The sequence below is a fragment of the Hippocampus bargibanti genome, linkage group LG01 (assembly GCF_051943395.1).
Source record: "Hippocampus bargibanti isolate YZ-2025 linkage group LG01, ASM5194339v1, whole genome shotgun sequence".
NCBI lineage: Eukaryota > Metazoa > Chordata > Actinopteri > Syngnathiformes > Syngnathidae > Hippocampus > Hippocampus bargibanti.
Window position 1 is genome coordinate 28,150,433 of NC_142734.1, and position 21,779 is coordinate 28,172,211.

The following is a 21,779-nucleotide window of genomic DNA, read 5'->3' on the forward strand; positions in this document are numbered from 1 at the left end:
CTGCAAGACATGGGGAAAAAATTGTATATAAATAATGAAATATCAAAAGTGAATCTCAGGGAGGGATACAACATTGTGGGAATTGTCCAAGTTGAACAGTTTGAATATACAGTAAAGTCTCGTTATATCGATATTCAAGGGAGTCCGAAAAAATATCGATATAACCGGGACTATCGATATATCCGACCCTGTTTGCATGTAATTTTCTCCGTGCGTGCATAGAAATAGTATCGATATAACCGGGACTATCGATATATCCGATATCGATATAACGAGACTTTACTGTATTATTTCAATAATGGAAAGTTGGGTCTTGATCGGCAACTCAAACAGAAGGAGGGATGATATCGTAGCATAACTTCGGACTACAACAACCACATTTTTTTAATTTAGCGTACAATCGACATGTAAAAGCTTTCTTTGCGTTTGTCTAAAAAAAGTACATTTGTGGGTAAAGATAAGATGAGACGACTGTATCAGGATGCAGCGGTACCACTCGAATAACATACACAAACACAATAAATGCTAGAGGTACCGAAATTGTGGAGAGATGGACTTCATTTTCAATAAAGTTGGGACTTTTTCCTCCAGATTTTTGGTTGCTATGGAGACAAGTCAACAGCTTCATGGGCAAAATAGAGTAAAAATTAGTCATGGGCAAGTGAAGCTTCATGAAGCACTTGCAATGGTTTTTGATTCCTGTAGATGGGACTCTTGGTTGAAAGACGCAGTGGATTTTCAAAACATTTCCTTTGCACTAATCTTCATACTTAAACCAAGAGCACCATCTGGAGAAGTAAAAAAATATATACATCACAAATGCTCCATGAGGCTTCATTTATCCCATCACTGGAAAAATGGCTGAGTGGAAATTGATGGGAAGTCACACCCATTTTTTAAACGATTATTAAAAGCTGACAAAACAAAATTACTTCTGAGAGAGAATATAAACTAAAGAGGCCAATAAAAAATAAAAAAAAACAATAAATACGCGGGTAAAAGTTAAATGACCATTTCTTTTCTCTAGTCTTTATTTTTTACATTATGCAATAGTAACATGTATTTGTAACATATTTGGATGTATTTTTATGATTGAGCACTGGTGTCAAAGTCAAGGCCCGCGGGCCAAATCCGGCCCACCACATCATTTTTTTCGGCCCGCGAAAGCAAATCAAACTTGTTAAATTCCATGATGATTGCTAAAATCTGAGCTAAAATTTCATATTTTTGGATGTCAACCACAATAAAAGTCATTATTCTTGACTTCAGATTTGAAAATGAGTTATTCATTAATTTGCTGTGTGCTCTATATGTAATATTTGAAGGGATTTAAACATTCTAATGGGTTCCCCAAATTCATAACGGCCCTTGAGAGGAAACCATAACAATGTGGCCCGCAGCAAAAATGACTTTGACAGACGCTTTTCAGATTACATGCTAAATTTCATAAAACGGGTCTCATGGCATTACTGTACTGCAACATTTTGGCTGAATTCTCAATCACACAACTGCATTTTGCCGTATCAGTGAAAAAGTGCAATGAAGACAACTACCTCTGCAGTTCTTGTCCCAGTCCTTCAGATTCATCTTCAGGAAGTATTGTGTAGAGGTCACCAGCTTCTAGTCTCCGCTTGTGTCCGAGGTGTAGGAAAGGACTCAGCCAACTGAAAAAGAAACATCACCATCAGAAGATTGAAGAGGATTTTTTTTTTAATCCATAATACATTTGATTGTTTCTCTTTTTTCGGAAAAGAACTGTGGTCCATCATGAAGCTCCTGGCGTGTTTCCATGAATGACTTGAGTTGTTGACTGAACAAGAGTCAAAGCTGATCCGGGTGGATGTCAATCTGTGAGACTAATAAAGGCAAATCCAATGCAAGGCACACTGATTTGGAGCTTTATTTTTTTACATGTGAAGGTGTGATTTAACGGTACGGTGCTTCGGCTGCTACTATGCTGTCAATTGCAAACCACAGGAGAGACCTGGCGCCAAATTCCGCAAACAGTTACTTGGCATCTGTCCCGGTAACTGTTCTCGAAGCGCCATTCAATAAAATACTTGCCAAAACGTTTGCCGTTCTCTCCACATTGGAATCAGAAGCGTTGTCGTTTAACTTGGCAACCGATTTTAATAAGCTCCCCTGGGTTATGAAATTGTTATTGAACATCCATTGATTCGTTTTATAAGCTTTTGATCCTTAACGAGGCGAACTGGAGCCTGTCCCAGGGGTCTTAGGGCAGTTGGTGGGGGAGACGCTCAACCAGTGGTCAGCATTAAGATAATTAAAAAGTAAAAAGAAGTGAAAAAGAAGCAATAAAGATAGGATACATAGTGACCTGTGGTCATTCGTAGAAAGCCATTCCACTAAAACAGCACTTTTAGTGTTTTAGTTTCAGTGGTACCTCAATTTATGATATGAATTGGTTCTGGAAATGTCTTTTCTAGAAAATGTGGAAGTCAAGGCGTGTTTTCCATGTAAATGCCCTAATTTGTTCCAAGCTCCACTGAAATGTATATATAAATGTTTCCTAAAGCATAAAATGTATGTCACAGGGCAGCAATGTAAATCAAATTTGTACATGTATCATGGTATCTTACGTATGTGCCAAAAGAACGCCGTAAAGTCACAAGTTTGTGTTTTTGTATATACTGTAATACACTTCTTCCATCAACTGCGTACAAAAAAACATACAAAAAAACATTTGCTTCTGTTGTTTAACTGTGTTCCCTCAAATCTGAAAAGTACATTTAAAAATATGTTTTTATTTATATCTCTTTAAGGTCATTTATTTATTCATTATTTATGTTTGTTTATTTATCGATTTACTATATTTATTTTTATGGCATGTACACAGAATTTGTTGTTTGTTTATTTGCAAAATTATTCCGGATGACATCGGTCGGTTGTTTTGCATTTGATGTTACTTGGAAAAATTCCTCCAGGCGACAGCTCTGGTTTGAACACCCAGAATACACAAGGGTGCGTCTACCACACCTGATTGATCAACGTGACATCAACGTTAACTCATTCACTGCCGGACGATTAGCAAAAATGTGTCCACTCCAGTGGCGGGGTTTTTGTCATTTTCACTCAAATTGCAGGACACATAGAATATTGAGTTTTAGGACTACATAAACATTCAATTCAGCGTAAGTAACCTTAGGCTTACTTCTTTCATCACAAAAAAAAGAGTTAATTCCTAAATTACATGGGTGTGGAGTTATCTGAGCTTGAAATGGGGGCGGCTGGACAAAATACAATCCTAAAATATTGATTTATATAGTGCTTTAACAACAGCTGAAACTGTAACAAAGCGTTAACATGGACAAAAGACATGTTTGGTGACGATCAAATGCCCAGACGAAGAAAACCTAAGCACGGGAATGAGACGCACCCCAAAAATAACCCCAACTGTCATCACACACGGCAAGGCATCCGGCCCAGATTATGAAGCCATCACTAACCCCCTACAAAACAGCAGAATCTCCTTTCTTGATGCTTAACGAGCAGGGACAATGAGGAGGTGGCCCCTACCCCCCACTGTGTTGCTTGCCCCGACGCGATGCTGGCCGGGCAGATCCGACGGGGCCTCTGCGGCAAAACACACTGAGGTCTTGACTGATATCCGAAGGCACAGTTCCATTTCTTTATCTTTAGCCCAGGCCGTTACAGTTGGGGAGGGGGATGGTTTATAAAGGGCTTTCTTGTTTCTTGAAAATTTATCTCATGTCAAAATATTAATATGGTTGATATATTTTTAACATGCGGGTGCCCCACATACATGAACATTTCCTGGAAATTTCGGGGGGAAGTCAGTCTTGGCAGTTGTTGGTCCTGATGAACCACGGACAAAAGGGGATTACTGGAAATCTATCTCTGCACGACTGATTTCATTTTCATGTGCGATAAACAAAGCAACGAAGTAAACTACAAAGTAATGTAGTTTATTCAATACATTGTAAGAATGAATTGAGCAATTGGGCATTTTCAGAAAGTCCCGCCCCCAGTTCGTGACGTCACGCCAAGACATCTTGCATTGCTGGAGAATCAAAACAATGGCTTCAGATTCGGAGAGTATGCTTTCTTGTTACACATCCAGTTATCAATATGATTCAAATAGTTCCGTTTCCACAGGCTGATAAATTCCTTCCATGGAGCTTGGTCACCCTCTTCTGCTGGCTTTTTCGTGCAACACGAGGTTTTCAGACCAAACAAGTACAGCAAAATACATTGATGTGATGGAAGTACTGCTACAATGTGTCCTTTTTTTCGGTCAGGGGCGTTCCTTCAGTGATGTCACGTACGGACTCCTCACCAAGTCAAAAACAAGACTTCCTGAATATTCAGCGCGAGCCTTAAAACGTAAAATATAGCTATATGCAGTGGAATTTTTGTAAAATACACTCAATAGAAGTCATTTGAAGCCATTTTACAAATTATGGACACAACTTGTCCGGAGACGTCGGTTGTCCTTTCATAAACAGTTAAAATATACTGTATGTTGTTATAAAAAGACAATGACAGCAATCTTTATGCAATAAGAAACCATGAAAAAAACTAAGAGACACCTGCTGCCATTAATATGAGTACTTAGCTGCTTCTGGCACGGCCATCATTTTGTGGTCTTTGTGAACAAGCCTAATCTTGTGAAGGATTTTAGTTCGGCAGACATCAAGTCTCATCAATTGGCTACTTTCTCGGAGAAGGCAGACTTTTTCCAAAGAAAGTCACCTTGCAGAACCAGACCCTCTCCCTCTGCCTCATCTTTTTAGCGGCATGGAGTCACTGGACGTAGTCCCTTAACATATTTAACATGAGCAGTTTCACTGTTATAATGTATACATTTCCGTTTTATCCTCGCAAGGGTCATGGGGCGTGCTCGAGCCTATCCTAGCTGTGTTTGGGAAGTGGGCCGGTGGAGGTATTGGGGGGTACACGCACTCAACCTGTTGCCAACCAGGTATTAATGCAGGGGATGGGTAGAGATGCTCGCATGGAATTTATCACTTTAGATTGTAGGTTTCTAAGTTCAAGTGAGGTGAGACATTTTTTTAATGGAGAGAACAATACACGCCCATCAAGACTAAAACATTGGTGTGGTTTTGATATGTTTAGACACTGATGTGGGAATGAGTATGCGCGGTGTGAATTTGGGTCATGATTCAGAGCATTTTCACAAGTGTCATTTCACTAAGCGCGTTATACTTTCCCCTGAACGGAAATTACACAAAACTAAACTGAGGGTACATCTTAGTAACCTTGGGGGGCGCATTGTTAGATTGACGATATAAAAAAAGTGGGGGAACAGATTACGATATTTGTCCTCAAATACCGTGGAACCCTTCGATGGCCTATTCCGAAATAGTTGGGCTAACCGATCATAGCGCGCCGTTCGTAACATCAAAACAGCATCGTCGTACGTCGAGAGCATCGAACAAGACCCGTGTTTACAACTCTGCAATTGGAGTGAGGTGATTCTGAGACGGTGTTGCATGGAAAAAATAAAAAAAACGCACAGCTCAATTAATTGTTAATGTGCCTTTTATGGTGGATAGTAGCATACGTACTATTAACTTCGTGTTAATTACAGGAAAACAAAGCACTGAAATAATCTATTACCCATGTTATTTCCATTTGACACGGAACGCAAACGAGAGCTGTCACGACGCTGACTTACCACAAGAAAAGTTGTGAACAAATTCCCGCTTTTGCCAGCGGGTTGGGTTTGGAGATTTTGTCTTTCTCCGGGAACATTTTCCAACGTTGCAAAACTCTTGAGTGATCTCACTGCGGCGCCGTGCTCATAAAACAAGCCAAGACACGTGTCGTTTGGGGGCATCATGTAAAACGGAAACTTCAGCAGATTTTCGTTCTGATTCGTTTCCGGAAGCCGAAAACATTCATGTCGAGTTAAAAGAGAAGATATATACGGTTATTTTTTGGATAGTCTACCGTAAATTGCAATCAAATGCGTTCAACGTGGTTTTCCCGACAGTGTGGTTTTTGTGTCACAAGCGTAATGGGAAATGACACTTGAAGGCAGCACCTGAAACACACTTCTCTCTGGAACCGCGTTTAACGACGTTAATCATCCTAAAATTATGATGTTGACTTTGCCAGTGAATTTCAACGATATAATTTTAATAAATATAGTGCACAAAAGAGATCTGAGATGGTGAATTAGCCTTTACATGGAACTAACGGCGGCCAGGTGTTGAAGTTGCCTTCACGTGGTCCACATGTGACGTCATTTAACCATGACAAAAACTGCTTATTTGAGAGGACAGCGCCGCCCAATGGATGCATATAAATATAATAATAATAATAATAATAATAATAATAATAATAATAATAATAATAATAATAATAATAATAAGAAGAAGAATAAGAAGAAGAAGAAGAAGAAGAAGAAGAAGAAGAAGAAGAAGAAATTAATTTAAATTATTTTATCCTAGAGAACAATATATTTTAAACGGGTCACACGAAACATTTTAGAAATTGACATCTTACTCCCGGTTTTTTTTAACCATTTAAAACCATTCAAAGTCTCACGTTCGTTATTCCAACTTTACAGTTCAACTTTAAAGAATTCACACTCAACTTCATTGTTTTAAAATAAGAAGATGACACAAAAAAGAAAAAAAAGTATCACAATTGCTGGTTATTGATTGATTTAAAATGGTGATCGGATCATGATTTTTCCCCCTCACACGTGTTGTCATTTCAACTAATAAAAACTCGTCGTCTCTCGTGGTCCGCACACACATTTATGGTTGAAACCCACTCAACTTCTAGACTTTGAAACATAAATGTCAGGAATTCAGGCAGCCAAAGTCCTACGTTCAACGTTTCTGCAGTGTAAGCAATACCTCAGACAAATTAGCAAAACAAAGTGGGCCATGTGAAGATTTCCTGCGTCGCTTTTTTCCCAATTAAATTCCACAGCTAAAGTGACCAATTTAGCATCGCTGCTAACAGAGCTAGCATGTCCTCTTTTTACCCAAAATCCTCGCCTGTAACTGTAATCCATTTATGTGCCCCGTTTGATGGATGGATTATGGTGCTGGGGCTCCAAATGGACCTTCCTTTTTTTTAATAAAAAAAAAATCACTCACAATAGCAAAATGACATTGATTTGTTTGGGTGTTGACAACATCAATTTGAAATTAACTTCTGTGACATGGGGGTGACGGCGATGTGTGCACATGTGACAGTGTGATGGGACTTAATAAGCCACAATTTGTAAATGATCCATAAAACAGCATGAGTGTTTCATTTACTAGGTTAACCTTTGAGCCAATTTTGGTGAGTGTTTCAGCTCTTCAAGAGCAAAAAGGATACTGTTATAAAAGTTTAAATAAATAAATAAATAAAAGCAATACATTTTTCCCCCCAACACGAGTTCTAATAAACGAGTCCAAATCACATTAAGTGAGATTTGCCATTGCGTGGTTTTGTTGTAACAGACTGCCAGTATTAGACTGGCTTGCCAGCAGTCCATACACGTCTCCCATTGAAAATGTGTGGAGCGTAAAATCTAACAACGGAAATCCCCCACTCCTGAAAATGACTGTACAGTATTCCGTTTTACAGCCGTTTGCTTCTTTAAATTGTAATTATTCAACAAATCATCAGAGACAATTCAAACCGCAAATGTATTTGGCTAAACACTAACTTTGACAAATATGGAAATAAATCAAAAGCACTAGGACCACAGATAACAATGCATTAAAATAGTAGATATCCCCTCCCTGCAAAAACAAACAAACAAACAAACATGTAATTTCTTCTGACCTTGTCTTGGTGGTCCACAGATGTCATTGCAGACATCATTCAAGATGTTCTGAGGATATTTCTTCGTAAACATGACACTTTTTTGAATGCACAACCTCATTATGGGGATCACCTCTTCTCTCGTCCTCTTCTGAGACCACGCTGAAGGCCTTTGGGTGGTGTGAGTGCACTTCCTGTCGTCCCTCCTGGCTTTAGTGGGGGCACTTGCGAGAGCTTCGTTCTCATCCCGAGAACTGACCGATGACTTCATCCACTTTTTGTGAGGTCAAACCAAGCGCCACGGCAGTTGGCTTGAATACGGGCAGCGTCACTCGGAGAAAAAAAACGTTTTGATATTGGCTCTGTGCAGACGCAGGAGGCCCTCCTTTCAGCAACACCAACAACAGAGGAACGTTTGGCCTTTGGCACACTCACAGAAAACTTGACCGCATTGAGCCCAATTTTCTACGTCGATCCCAAATCACCCAGTGGCTGTCTATTTATGGTTCTAATTGGCAGGATTTTTGTCAGCGTTCAATCATTGGATCTATACAAAAAAAATATGTATTTCAGTGTTCATGAGAAAAGCTACATAGAATATTGAAAGCGAAACATACAATCATAACAGAGGTCAATTGGGCAAAAATGCATACTGATGACCTTTAAAGGACAACCGACGTCTCCGGACAAGTTGTGTCCATAATTTGTAAAATGGCTTCAAATGACTTCGACTGAGCGTATTTTAATAAGATTCCACCGCATATACCTATATTTTACGTTTTAAGACTCGTGCTGAATATTCAGGAAGTCTTGTTTTTAAGTTGGTGATGAGTCCGTACGTGACGTCACTAAAGGACCACCCCTGACTGGAAAAAAGACGCATTGTAGCGGTCCTTCCATCACGTCAATGTATTTTGCTGTACTTGTTTGGTCTGGGGACCTCGTGTTGTACCCAAAAGCCGCCAGAAGGCCAGAAGAGGGCGTCCAAGCGCCATATAAAGAATTTATCAGCCTGTGGAAACGGAGGTGGCCACAGGAAGTCACCATTTTGTGCCTCTTTTTTTGGGTGAGAGATTTTCCAATGTTGCCTCAAAATGGCACGAATAAATTATTTAATCGATTGCAAACATGTATGCTTTCCTCTTCAGAACTATTTGAATCATATTCATAACTGGATGTGTAACAAGAAAGCATATTCTCCGAATCTGAAGCCATTGTTTTGATTGACTAGCAATGCAAGACGTCTTGGCGTGACATCACGAACTGGGGGCGGGATTTTCTGAAAATGCTCAATTCGCAGGTCAAATTTTTGCAGATTTTGGACACTTTGAGTCATTTTTATTGGTGTTTTGCATTTGACTAAAAATATCATACTGTGTGTTTTGGGTATTTTAGATATTATAAAACGTTTTTCTGATGTCAGTTAAAAAACAAAAATGTGACGTCGGTTGTCTTTTAAACTGAAAACTTTGTGGACTAAGGAAAAATAAACCACAATAAGATATCCTTTGGTCATATTCTTCGACTGAGTTTTTGTCGTCTAACATCTGTCATCCATATATTGGGGGAATTCTGCTTCAATCATTTACTTGCTTAGAAAATATCACAAGAGCCTGAAAAGCGAGGCTGAATAAAAAAAGGTCTGGGCTGCTCACTATACCATTCATTGTCAAACTCATCTCATTTTTTGGTTACACTTTTTATAATATTCAAGCATGGGGCTTGAATATTATCTTGATTCGAAACGCAACGTCACAGCCATCGCGCAGGTTGCCTCTCAGAATCAGCCCTTTTTACACGGGCTAGCTTAAAGCTAACAAAAAGAAATTGATATGCTAACAGTTAGCATCCATGTTTACGGTTCCAGAGATTTTTAAGATGCGTATATTTCAAGTAAAGTGGTGACGTAACACGTCACACAATGAATATAAGAACACTCGCATGTATATATTATTTATTCTGTACGGAAAATGAGTACTGTGCAGCAGAGGTCCCCAAGCCCCGGTCAGTCAGTTGGTACCGGGCCGCGCTGAAAAAAAATAAATAATTTACATAATTTCCATTTTATTTATTATCTGAGTCCGAACTGTTTTATTTTGAAAAACCTTACATACATTTCATTTCATACGTTTTCGAACGTCTCGGTTCTCATCCATTTCGGTTTTCAACCAAAAATGTCATATTTTTATGATCCCTACTTTCTCAGTTGATCATAGGGACAGATATTTTCTTTTAACCCTCAATAATGAAACCCGTTTCAGTTCCTTCAAGTGTCAAATGAGACGAGGGGTCAAGTCTAAAAATGACCACATTTCTCCTCGGCACGACAGGAAGTCCCACCTTTCGTTTTTTTTGTCACTACGCAGGTCATCTTAGTCACTTTTGTGCCGTCATCGGCTGCCCGCCTCCTGCACCGCTACATTCTGCGGTAAACTCAGAAGCTCCTGGATCCTCTTCATGTCGTGTTCCGTCCCATCTGCCTGTGAGATCTCACTCAGGTTGCCAATCAACTCACCTGTCAGGTTAAGTCGTGCCTTCCTGATGATTGACGAGTTCCCACCCAAAAAAATAATAAAAAAGCAAAATAAATAAAGGCACGGCTGAGCTGTTTTTTTTTGTTGATTATCGAATGTAACTCACCACTCTGCAAGTTTGATTTCGTAAATCTCTCTTCGCTCTCGGCGCCTTTTCTCTCTGGGACTTTCTCCTGTCAGCATGTGCATGCCGAGGATCACGGCGCCCGTAGGAATTCTACGAATGTGACAATTTTACAAACGTGAATTCACTGTGTACTCATATTGAACTTTTGCTAGCTCGATTAAATTTTGGCGCTACATGAGGAGACGTAATCGAGGAGACAATCCGGTCATTTCAAAATAAAACGCGTTTCAAAATAAATAGACCGCTTGGCTCACTTAAAGGACAATCGACGTCACTTTTTTGTTTCCTAACTGACATCGGAAAAACGTTTTATAGCAACTAAAATACCCAATACACGCAGTATGATAATTTTAGTCAAATGCAAAACACCAATAAAAACGACTGAAAGGACAACCGACGTATCCGGATAAGTTGTGTCCATAATTTGTGAAATGGCTTGAAATGACTTCTACTGAGCATATTTTACAAACATTCCACCGCATATAGCTATATTTTATGTTTTAAGACTCGTGCTGAATATTCCGGAAGTCTTATTTTTGAGTTGGTGACGAGTCCGTACGTGACGTCACTGAAGGAACGCCCCTGACCGAGAAAGCGACACACAATCCATTTTGCGGTACTTTGGTCTGAAAACTTCGTGTTGATGAAGAAATTAGGAGGAAAACACATGAATGACGCGATGGTGAAACGTTGTGTTTTGCACCAAGACAACTATTTGATATTCGTTGAGACAAATTCCCATCAGACAAATCAGCCCATTTCCAACGGAGCTTGGGCGCCATCTTTTGCATTTTCTGGGAGACTACATTTCAGTCCAGATGCCATTGACGACTCGAATTGATATGGGAGGGCTTCTTTAATCGATTGCAAACATTTATGCTTTCCTCTTCAGAACTATTTGAATCATATTCATAACTGGATGAGTAACAAGAAAGCATCTTCTCCGAATCTGAACTCCGTGAGCCCATTGTTTTGTTTCTTGAGCAAGGCAAGACGACTTGGTGTGAATTCACGAACAGGGGGCAGGACTTTCTGAAAATCCCCAGTTTCGAGCTGACAGCAGATTTTGGACACTTTAAGTCATTGTTATTGGTGTTTTGCATTTCACTAAAAATATCATCCTGCGTGTTTTGGGTATTTTAGATGCTATAAAACGTGTTTCTGATGTCAGTTAGGAAACAAAAAAAATGGTGTCGGTTGTCCTTTAAAGATGCAGTGGATTTTCAAGACATTTCATTTACACCAGCCTTCATATCCAAGCCAAGAGCACCATCTGGAGTCCAAAAATATCACAGGTGCTTCATGAAGCTTCGTTTTCCCATCACTAGAGCTACTCGGCAAATTGTCACTAAAGTTGCAGTGTCTTGCCTCAACCTTTGTGTGCTCAGCTACAGGGAAAGTGGAAGCGAATGGGGGCAAGTGAAGCATTTGTCCACATCGGGAGACGAGAGGCTGTGAGATGGTGGAAAGAAGAGGGGGGGGCAGCTGCTGCCTTTGCCTCTCCGCTCTATTAGCCAAGCCACAGGACTGCTTGGAGCACATGAGCGCCTCTGGCAACCAGCGGAGGGTTGAGGACACGGGTCGGGGGAGGGTGTGGGGGTCCGAGGGGGACTCAGCTGAGGCGCAGAGGGTTGCTGGAAGGGCCGCAGCTGGCTGCCAGAGTGCTCATCGCTCTCAAGCTCCGTGAACATGCACAAGAAACATGAAAGCATAAACACGGGACGTCACAGCGGAAAGGAAGACGGGATGCTTACCCGAGCGCCGCTCCGATGATGGTGCCTGCCACCAGGCCTCGAGGTCCCAGGTTGAGTCGGAAAAGACCCCCAGTCACAGCTAGCGCAGGCACGGGTACAATTTCCGTTGTTTTTTTTACCACAAAATGGAAAGAAGCCTTAAAGGACAACCGACATCTCCGGACAGGTTGTGTCCCTAATTTGTAAAATCGCTTCAAATGACTTCTACTGAGCGTATTTTACAAAGATTCCACCGCATATAGCTATATTTTACGTTTTAAGACTCGCGCTGAATATTCAGGAAGTCTTGTTTTTGAGTTGGTGACGAGTCCGTACGTGACGTCACTAAAGGACCCCCCCCCGACCGACAAAAAGACACATTGTAGCAGTCCATCACATCAATGTATTTTGCTGTACTGTTTGTCTGAAAACCTTGATGTTGCACCCAAAAGCCGCCAGAAGAGGGCGTCCAAGCTCCATGGAAGGAATTTATCAGCCTGTGGAAACGGAGGTGGCCACAGGAGGTCGCCATTTTGTGCCTCTTTTCTAGTGATTGTTTCTCCCCAATGTTGCCTCAAAATGGCACATATAATTCTTTAATCGATTGCAAACATGTATGCTTTCCTCTTCAGAACTATTTGAATCATATTCATCACTGGATGTGGAACAAGAAAGCATATTCTCCGAATTTGAAGCCATTGTTTTGATTTTTCAGCGATGCAAGACGTCTTGGCGTGACGTCACAAACTGGGGGCGGGACTTTCTGAAAATGCCCAATTCGCAGCTCAATTTTTTGCAGATTTTGGACACTAAGTCATTTTTATTGGTGTTTTGCATTTGACTAAAAATATCATACTGCGTGTTTTGGGTATTTTAGATGCTATAAAACGTTTTTCTGATGTCAGTTAAGAAACAAAAAAGTGACGTCGGTTGTCCTTTAAAAATTTTTGATCGCGAAATCAACCAAAATCTTATAGAATGAATTAATTGGATTCACCACGAGTGGACAGAACAACGTAAACGACGATCGAGCTAACGGAAGAACATGTGAACTCACCTCCAGCTGCAGCAAAATTGCCCAGAGTGTACTTGTCGCGGTAAACCGACAGACCTGTTGTGACAGCACTGGAGGCACGATGAAGAAACATGAAATCATAATCAATGAATGAAACGGTCGTGACGATAAATGTTTTCAAGGAACAGATGGGAATGTTGGTCTTACTTGAACACTGAAACGAAAGCAGCGACTCTCCAGCTCCATCGAAGTCCATACCTCACAAAACCTCGGATGGCTGCGTTGTGGGCGAAACGCTTATTGGACAAAATGCACAGAAAAGAAACATGAAAATATTAAAAAAAAAATCTACTGGGCGGGGAAGGGGAGCGTTTTGCTTTGTCTCCATTTTTGTAAAATACATTTCCCTTCCCAAATTTAACCTTTGTGCTTCTTGAAGAATATGTGGGAGGCTAAATGTGGTCTTTAAGACAACATAAAAAAATTAAAAAAAATAAATACAAATAAAAATTGTATTTTAAGGGGAAACGTTTTAAAATGATGTGCTGTTTGTCTAAAAAAAAAAAAATAAATAAATAAATAAAAACAGAGAGTGCTGTGGGAGGCTACTTGACGTCTTTAAGACTAAATAAAAATACAGTAAAGTCTCGTTATATCGATATTCAAGGGAGTCCAAAAAAATATCGATATAACCGGGACTATCGATATATCCGACCCTGTTTGCATGTAATTTTCTCCGTGCGTGCATAGAAATAGTAGCGATATAACCGGGAGTATCGATATATCCGATATCGATATAACGAGACTTTACTGTAATAATAGACTACACAATAATGATGATAATAATAATAATAATAAGTATGATTATTATAATGTTGAATGACTGACTTTTGTATCTGATGAAAAATAAAAAGATAATGGTGTGGTAGGCTAAATGTTGTCTTTTAAGACTAACTAATAATAATAATCATCATCATTATCATCATCATCATCATAAAAATCACATTTTAAGTTTTAGAATGACGTCCTTTTTGTGTCTCAAAAAAAGAATTATGTGGGAGGCTAATTGTGTTCTTTGACAATAATAATAATACATCATTTTAAGGATTTTTTTTACAATAATGGGCTTTTTGCATCTCATAAAAAAATGACAAGAGAATTCTGTGCTCTTTAAGACTACATGCTACCACTAACAATAATAATAATAATACATCATATTTAAAGGATTTTTTTTAGAATCATGGGCTTTTTGCGCCTCATAAAAAAAATAATAAAAAAACGGCAACGAGAATTCTGTGCTCTTTAAAGGACAACAGGCGTCACTTTTTTGTTTTTTGATTCGGAGAATATGCTTTCTTGTTACACATCCAGTTATGAATATGATTCAAATAGCTCTGAAGAGCAAAGCATACATGTTTGCAATCGATTAAAGAATGTATTTGGCCCATTTTGAGGCAACATTAGGGGAAAATCTCTCACAAAAAAAAGAGCAACAAAATGGCGACATCCTGTGGCCACCTCCGTTTCCACAGGCTGATAATTTTTTAAATGGCGCTTGGACGCCCTCTGGCGGCTTTTGGGTGCAACACGAGGTCCCCAGACCAAACAACTACAGCAAAATACATGGAAGGACAATGCGACAATGCGTCCTTTTCACGGTCAGCAGGCGGTCCTTTTCTGACGTCACGTGAGGACTCGTCACCAAGTCAAAAACAAGACTTCCTGAATGTTCAGAGCGAGTCTTAAAACGTAAAATATAGCTATATGCGGTGGAATCTTATTAAAATACGCTCAGTAGAAGTCATTTGTGATTTTACAAATTATGGACATAACTTGTCCGGGGACGTCAGTTGTCCTTTAAGACTACATACGACTACTACTACTAATAATAACAAATCATTTTTTAAGGAAAAACGTTTTAGAATGAAGTGCTTTTTGCATCTCATAAAAAAAAATTAGGCGGCGCACATCTTGAGGTTTGTTAGCGCTCACATACCACCGCTTCCACGCGACTGGTGTAGAGTTCTGCCTGGCTCAGCTGGATGTAGCGCTGCCTTGCGTGGCGAGCCGCCGGCAGGCCACCATAGATCATACCCGCCAGGAAGCCGACGAGGCTGCTTTTTAACACGCCCGTCACCTCTTCTGGGTAACCCTGAGTCGCGCTAGGGGGACGGCAGACGGTGGGTTAGAGTCGAATTGCCCACGCAACATTACAAACAAACAAAAAGGAAGAAATAAAAGCATGTTTGCCAATTATAAAACATTTTCGTTTCATTGTTTCCACTCATGGTTTGGTAGCACAATGAATTCAGATGTCGTTTTTTTTTTTTGCTGTGGACCACATTGTACAGTGAGACCTCAACTTACAAACACCTTATCTTACAAACTTTTCGTCTTACAAACGTCAAATTTATGAAAATTAAACCTTATAATAAGCACTATTTTCATAATACACACCCACCACGGCTGGCGCAGTGATCTTCGGCGGAAGCACACGACCGAACAGTAACAGAGGTTAAGTTACCAACAGTCCTCATAGAAGGTGACTCTCCTTCCATAAGCCATCAACGACCATCAAAAAGGTAAATAAAACTTTATTTTACAGTAGTTTATTTCTTTAATTACAGTCCTCATGTAATGCGCCTCTCTTTCCAAACAGCAATTCCCTTTGACCTTCGACCTCCAACGCCATTCCATCAAGCCATAAATGACCATCACAAATGTAAATAAAGTGACTTTATGATACAATGCAGTGTATTTCTTTCATTACAATACAGCAGCACATTTATTATACATAGAATAAGGTATGTTGTGTGTAGTTTTAAGGCTTATTTAGTTGAAAAGTATATTTTATGGAAACCCAGGAACAGATTATTCCCATTTTAATGGTTTCCTATGAGAATTTTTTTTTGGAGATACACACTTTTCACCTTACACACTCTGTCTGGGAACCAATTAAGTTCGTAAGTTGAGGTCTTACTGTAGTTAGTTTCCTCTCAAGGGCCGTAATGAATTTGTAGAAGCCATTAGAATGTTTCATCCAATCCACATATTACATAAAAGAGCGCACAACAAATTAATGACCAACTAGTTTTCAAATTTGAAGTAAAAAATAATGACTGTTACAGTGATACCTCACCTCACGAACTTAATTGGTTCTCAGACAGAGTGTGTAAGGTGAAAAGTGTGTATCTCAAAAAAAAATCTCATAGGAAACCATTAAAATGGGAATAATCTGTTCCCGGGTTTCCATAAAATATACTTTTCAACTAAATAAGTGTGTGAAAGGCAAAAAATGTGTCTTCCAAACATTTATTTCCCATAAGAAACCATAAAAAAATAGAATAATCAGTTCCCAGGTCCCAATAAAACATAATTTTCTACAAATTAAGCCTTAAAACTACACAAAATATACCTTATTTTATGTATAATAAATGTGCTATTGGATTGTAATTAAAGAATTAAACTGTACTGTATATTAAAGTCGTTTTATCTACCTTTGTAATGGTCGTTGATGTAGTTGCCTCTTGATGATATCCGAGTGAAGAGTGAAGTTGCCGTGCTTTCTCGGAGATAATACCCTCACTCACACTGTCCTCTGCTAGCTGCTTTTCGTCAATCCAAATCAACAAAAGTTTTCAAACTCTTCTATTGCCTGAGACCGTTGCTTGGACAACACAGAAACACCCTTAGCCACACGCAGCAATGGTAGACTTAGCGTACTGGTACTGGGACGCTAAGTCACGCAAACGCACACGCCGTTCGTGTTTTTCGATGATCTCCGTCTTCTGATGGATCGTAATTTTCTTTAGTGTCCTCTTCGGCTGAACATTCGCCTGTGGAGGGGTCTTTTTCAGTCCCATAATAGCAAAAGCACTCCACTCGATAACAAACCACATCTGCACTCAAAGACAGGGGGTGACAAAAACGAGTCCGGCTGCCACCGTGGCGCTCTGTGTGGTTTGGTTCGTCCGCCGAAAACTAGTTCGTTAGCCAAGACTATATGCTCGTGAATTTAATGTTCGTGAGGAGAAAAGTTTGTGAGCTAAAGCATTCGTAATCCCAGGTATCACTGTATTGTGGTTTACATACGACAATTTGACATTTTGGTTGGCACTTAAAGGACAACCGACGTCACTTTTTTGTTTTTTAACTGACACCAGAAAAACGTTTTATAGCATCTAAAATACCCAAAACATGCAGTATGATATTTTTAGTCAAATGCAAAACACCAATAAAAATGACTTAAAGTGTCCGAAATCTGCAAAAAAATTGATTTTCAGAAAGTCCCGCCCCCAGTTCGTGACGTCACTCCAAGACGTCTTGCGTTGCTTGAGAATCAAAACAATGGCTTCAGATTCGGAGAATATGCTTTCTTGTTTCTCATCCAGTTATGAATATGATTCAAATAGTCCTGATGAGCAAAGCATACATGTTTGCAATCAATTAAAGAATTTATTTGGGCCATTTTGAGGCAACATTGGGGGACAATCTCTCACAAAAAAAGAGGCACAAAATGGTGACCAGCTCCGGTGAGGAATTAATCAGCCCGTTTCCACAGGCTGATATATTCCTTCCATGGAGTTTGCCTCCCTCTGCTGGCGGCTTTTGGGTGTAAGACATGTTTAAAAAAAAAACAGTACAGCAAAATACATTGACGTGATGGAAGGACTGCTACAATGTGTCTTTTTTTCGGTCAGGGGCGTTCCTTTAGTGATGTCACGTACGGACTCGTCACCAACTCAAAAACAAGACTTCCTGAATGTTCAGCGCGAGTCTTAAAACGTAAAATATAGCTATATGCTGTGGAATCTTATTAAAATACGCCCATTAGAAGTCATTTGAAGCCATTTTACAAATTACGGACACAACTTGTCCGGAGACGTCGGTTGTCCTTTAAGCAGGCATCGTGGCACTTGACATGCTTGATTTACTTTCATGGGCCGATTTAAATGCTCGCTAGTTAGCTCCCTAGCTAGCTCAATAGAGGAGCATTGAATTTTACACATTTGATAAGCTTTTACAGGGCTAAAAAATGAGGTGGCTGGCCAGATTTGGCCCCTGGACCTTGACACCAGGTGGGACATCTTTCAGCCTCCACTAGGGACAATTTTAAATTGATCATTTAAAAACAATTTCACAATAGTGGGAATGAGCCTTTTGGATGTCAGACGGTAAGTCTCCCATTTCTCATTGAAGCAAGAGAACTGTAATTGTTTAAAAAAAGGCAAAGACAAAAACAAGACTAACTCTTTTTGAAAGAGATCCTTAATGCGGTCCCAGCCCGTGTCGGGGAATTCTGGCTTGCCTATGTTGTTTGGCAGGGTGCTGGCAGCAACGGGGCATGGAGGATCTGCAACGCAGGTGGAGGAGGACGGAGACGAGGGCATCTGGGCTGGCTGGGCAGAAGACACATCAGCTGCGTGGACCCTGGGGAGCAGAAGGCAGAAGCGAGGACGTCTGACGCTCTGGCCCGGGCCCTGCACCGGCCCAGTGCTCACTGCGCCCCCAGGGGCCGAATCTGCCAGTTGTCTCCGAAGGGTGAAGCCTGTTGTGGGCTGCATCACGCTTCAGCTGCCGTCTGGCGCAAACACATTGCTGGAGAGTTAACGGTTGGCGCTGCAGATTCACCCCCCCCTCCCCCGCTTAAAAACAAAAAACCCTAAGGCAGAATTAAAACCCTGGCACGGGCAAGAGAGACTGTCCAAATAAACAGATGTCAAGTGGTGCAAGGTCTTGCTCTCAGCTATGTTTTTACTCGATGCGGATTTTCAGTTCACTGGGTAGTAATTTACAAACTGTGTTCGGTTCGAAGAGTAATAAATACATCAATACCAATTAAATATGGCATGATACAGGCATACGCTTTCTATATCACCTCGTCAGTGGAGCACGCATTTCTGGCGAAACAAGAGGGGGGAATACGCAATCGTAATAACAGAAAAAGGTCTGTGATTGCCAAGGATGCTACAAAATGACTGTCAAATATTTTAAAAATACTGTAAAAAAACTATGGCCTGAATTCAATTCATTTTCACTTAAATCACATGTGTAACACTCAAGGCAAAGGGGAAGGGGAGAGATATGGATGGGCACATTACTGTATGTGGCTGGGAAAAAAAACATGTGAACGTCAATGACGCGTTCTAAAATCAATACAAAATATCACTTTTTCATACTGTATTTAATAAAAAAGAAAGATATTATAAGCATGTGCCTATAACCAAAGCCCTCATGAGAGTACCTTCAAATATATTTGGATAAAGCATTATTCTTTACTACTGTTTTGGTTTCACGGGCAGAACAACCACCCTCCCCCAATTTGCTGCTCACCCGCAGAAAAACCTATCCTGTGACTGTAAAGAGTCCTTGGGAGTTTTGAAAGGCGCTTATAAATAAAATGTATTATTATTAATATTATTATTATTAATCTCCAAACGAGATGCTTTGTAACGAGATCCCGCCAGACAGCGCCATAGTATTATCTAATATCAAATTGTATGTTTTTCCAGCAACTTTGTTTAGTTTTAGTTTAGCCTTTCAGTAATAGCGACCAACACAACATTTAAAATAATTCTAAAATTACAAAAAAAGGTTATGGCTAAAATGTAGATTCAGGTTGCTTCCATCGTTGCTTTTCCACTCACGTGAGAGTAATAACTAGTTTTTATCCATAATTACGAGTCATGTATTCCAGATAACGGCAGAGATACAAAATACACACCTAAATAGATTTTTTTTTAAATCTAAAGTGTAATTCAAATGATTGATTTCTAGTACAGAGATTGCTGAAGTGTAAATGATTAAATTAATGTTTCTGCTTATCGTTCGCTGTATATACGTCAGAGAAGTGGCAAAAAAAACGCAGCGTGCCATTTAAACAACCAAAATATTGGTAATATTAATAATATTAATAAGTCTTGAATGTAAGTGGATGGCTGAATTCCAGAGGTCTGATTGTTGGATCGTGTCAGGTTCAAGCAGCTAACGCATTGGTTAGCTTCGTAAATGTAACTTACCTAGATGAAGTTTCAGACTTTAGTCAAGCGTGGCGGTTGGGTGAGACCGAAGTTCATTTTAATTCATTAGCGTTACTGCCGCGACATTTCCCGATGCGAATGTATTCTATTTGTATCGTCCTTGCTGATCAGTGACCTCTCAACTTTGGCTTCTTCTTCGATTTTTAATCGGAGTTGACAACTCTGGATTGCAGCACTTTACCGCCATCAACTGGACGTGTTGGGATTGAGCAAATCAGCAGAAATAAAAGCATTAAATACAATGTTCATACGTCGATATGGAGGTGGCAAAAGTACAAATACAAATTCTAATAATAATACATTATTAGTATTTATAAGCAGCAGCCAGACGTGTCAGAGTTCACTTAACCCGGAAGTAACACACGCACACACACAATATTTCTTTATTCTGCATGTATTTCAGACAAAGTATGAGATTCACATTTACAAAGGTGACCTGACTTCAGACACTAAAGTAACATCAAGCAATCTTGATTTTTACGCTGTGCCATCACCTTTGACTAACTCTTCCACAAATTTACAGTTGACCGAGATTGATTTTCTCATCACAGATTGTCCATGTTTGACGACACATTTCGAGATTCACCTAATTACAACCACCCTCAATTTCTTTCCATTATAGTGCAACAGAAAATCGCTGATTTTAATCTGAAAACCGCAAAAATAGTTATAAAAACAGCATCAAACATATTCCAAGTAAATATTATCATGTAGAAAATATAGAATGTCAGCTCAAGTCTGGATTGAGTACTGCAAATTTTATTGTCAAAAAAAAACTTTTTTTAAAAAGATTGGATGTTCTCTACTTAGACCGGAAACATCACCGCTTTTTTGTTTGAGTAAACACAATGTGTCTTTCGATACATTGAATGGGTTTACAGGGTACCTTTATTAGTCTCGCAGTGGATATATTTTACATTTCACAGCAACAAAGTTATGAAAGGAATGAAAGAAGTCGAAAATCAAAATACAGGAGCTGCTGGAAAGGCAGCCACTCTTACGGCGCCATATTGAAGTCAAAAGAAAAAAAAAACGAAATAAATAATATGATAACACAAAGACACGGAGAGTCAATCATCCTTCAGCACTTTCTGTATCCTCTTTGTGACATGAAGCAATTCTAGATGAAAAAGGAGAGGATCAAAGCAGCCTTTCACCAGTGGATCAGGGACGTCATGGTGGAATGTGCACGTTTGCTACAAGCTAAATATTGAAAGTAAACACGAAGCTGTAGCATCCATTGACAAAGCGAGATTGTCTCACATCTCCTGTCCCACCTAAATCCGCTTCAATTCCAAGCTGCGACAGTTCCACATACGCATCGGCGTTCTGCGCTGACGCTCATTTCTTCTCATCACGGGCTCCTCAAGCCATGTATCCATCCAGCCGCAGACTGTCTAACAGCATCGACCTGTCCAGCGATGACAGTCAAATGGTGTCTGACATTCCTCCCATTCAAAAACAGTACTCCTCCTTCATGAAGCTGACTTTGACTTTTCATGAATGCCGTGGCCAAAAATGGTGAAAAACAATCCGTATCTGTTCCACACGACG

The 21,779-nt window shown here is 39.9% G+C and overlaps 2 protein-coding genes across 5 annotated transcripts in view; both read right to left on the reverse strand.

The window, feature by feature from the left end:
- Positions 1-8,295, reverse strand: part of LOC148903736 (ATP-binding cassette sub-family C member 4-like) — a 36,273-nt gene extending 27,978 nt beyond the window's left edge. For 2 of the 4 annotated variants that reach the window (XM_089007857.1, XM_089007866.1), the window contains exons 1-2: positions 5,681-5,809; positions 1,554-1,664 (exon numbers count right to left, since the gene is read on the reverse strand). In XM_089007857.1, coding sequence (XP_088863983.1) covers positions 1,554-1,664; positions 5,681-5,757 — 188 coding nt within the window. In that variant the 5' untranslated portion in view covers positions 5,758-5,809. Of the gene's footprint in view, positions 1-1,553; positions 1,665-5,680; positions 5,810-7,909 lie in introns of those variants that run through there. The other 2 variants (XM_089007841.1, XM_089007849.1) reach the window with 2 other exon arrangements.
- Positions 8,296-9,832: 1,537 nt separating this feature from the next.
- On the reverse strand, positions 9,833-20,347 carry timmdc1 (translocase of inner mitochondrial membrane domain containing 1). Its single transcript, XM_089007923.1, has 8 exons — positions 20,205-20,347; positions 18,436-18,766; positions 15,182-15,347; positions 13,393-13,481; positions 13,228-13,295; positions 12,192-12,270; positions 10,417-10,527; positions 9,833-10,314 (listed from the first exon to the last, which is right to left on the reverse strand). The coding sequence occupies exons 2-8, from the start codon at positions 18,747-18,749 to the stop codon at positions 10,167-10,169; spliced, it is 975 nt and encodes a 324-aa protein (XP_088864049.1). The 5' UTR covers positions 18,750-18,766; positions 20,205-20,347; the 3' UTR covers positions 9,833-10,166.
- Between the last annotated feature and the right edge of the window lie 1,432 nt (positions 20,348-21,779).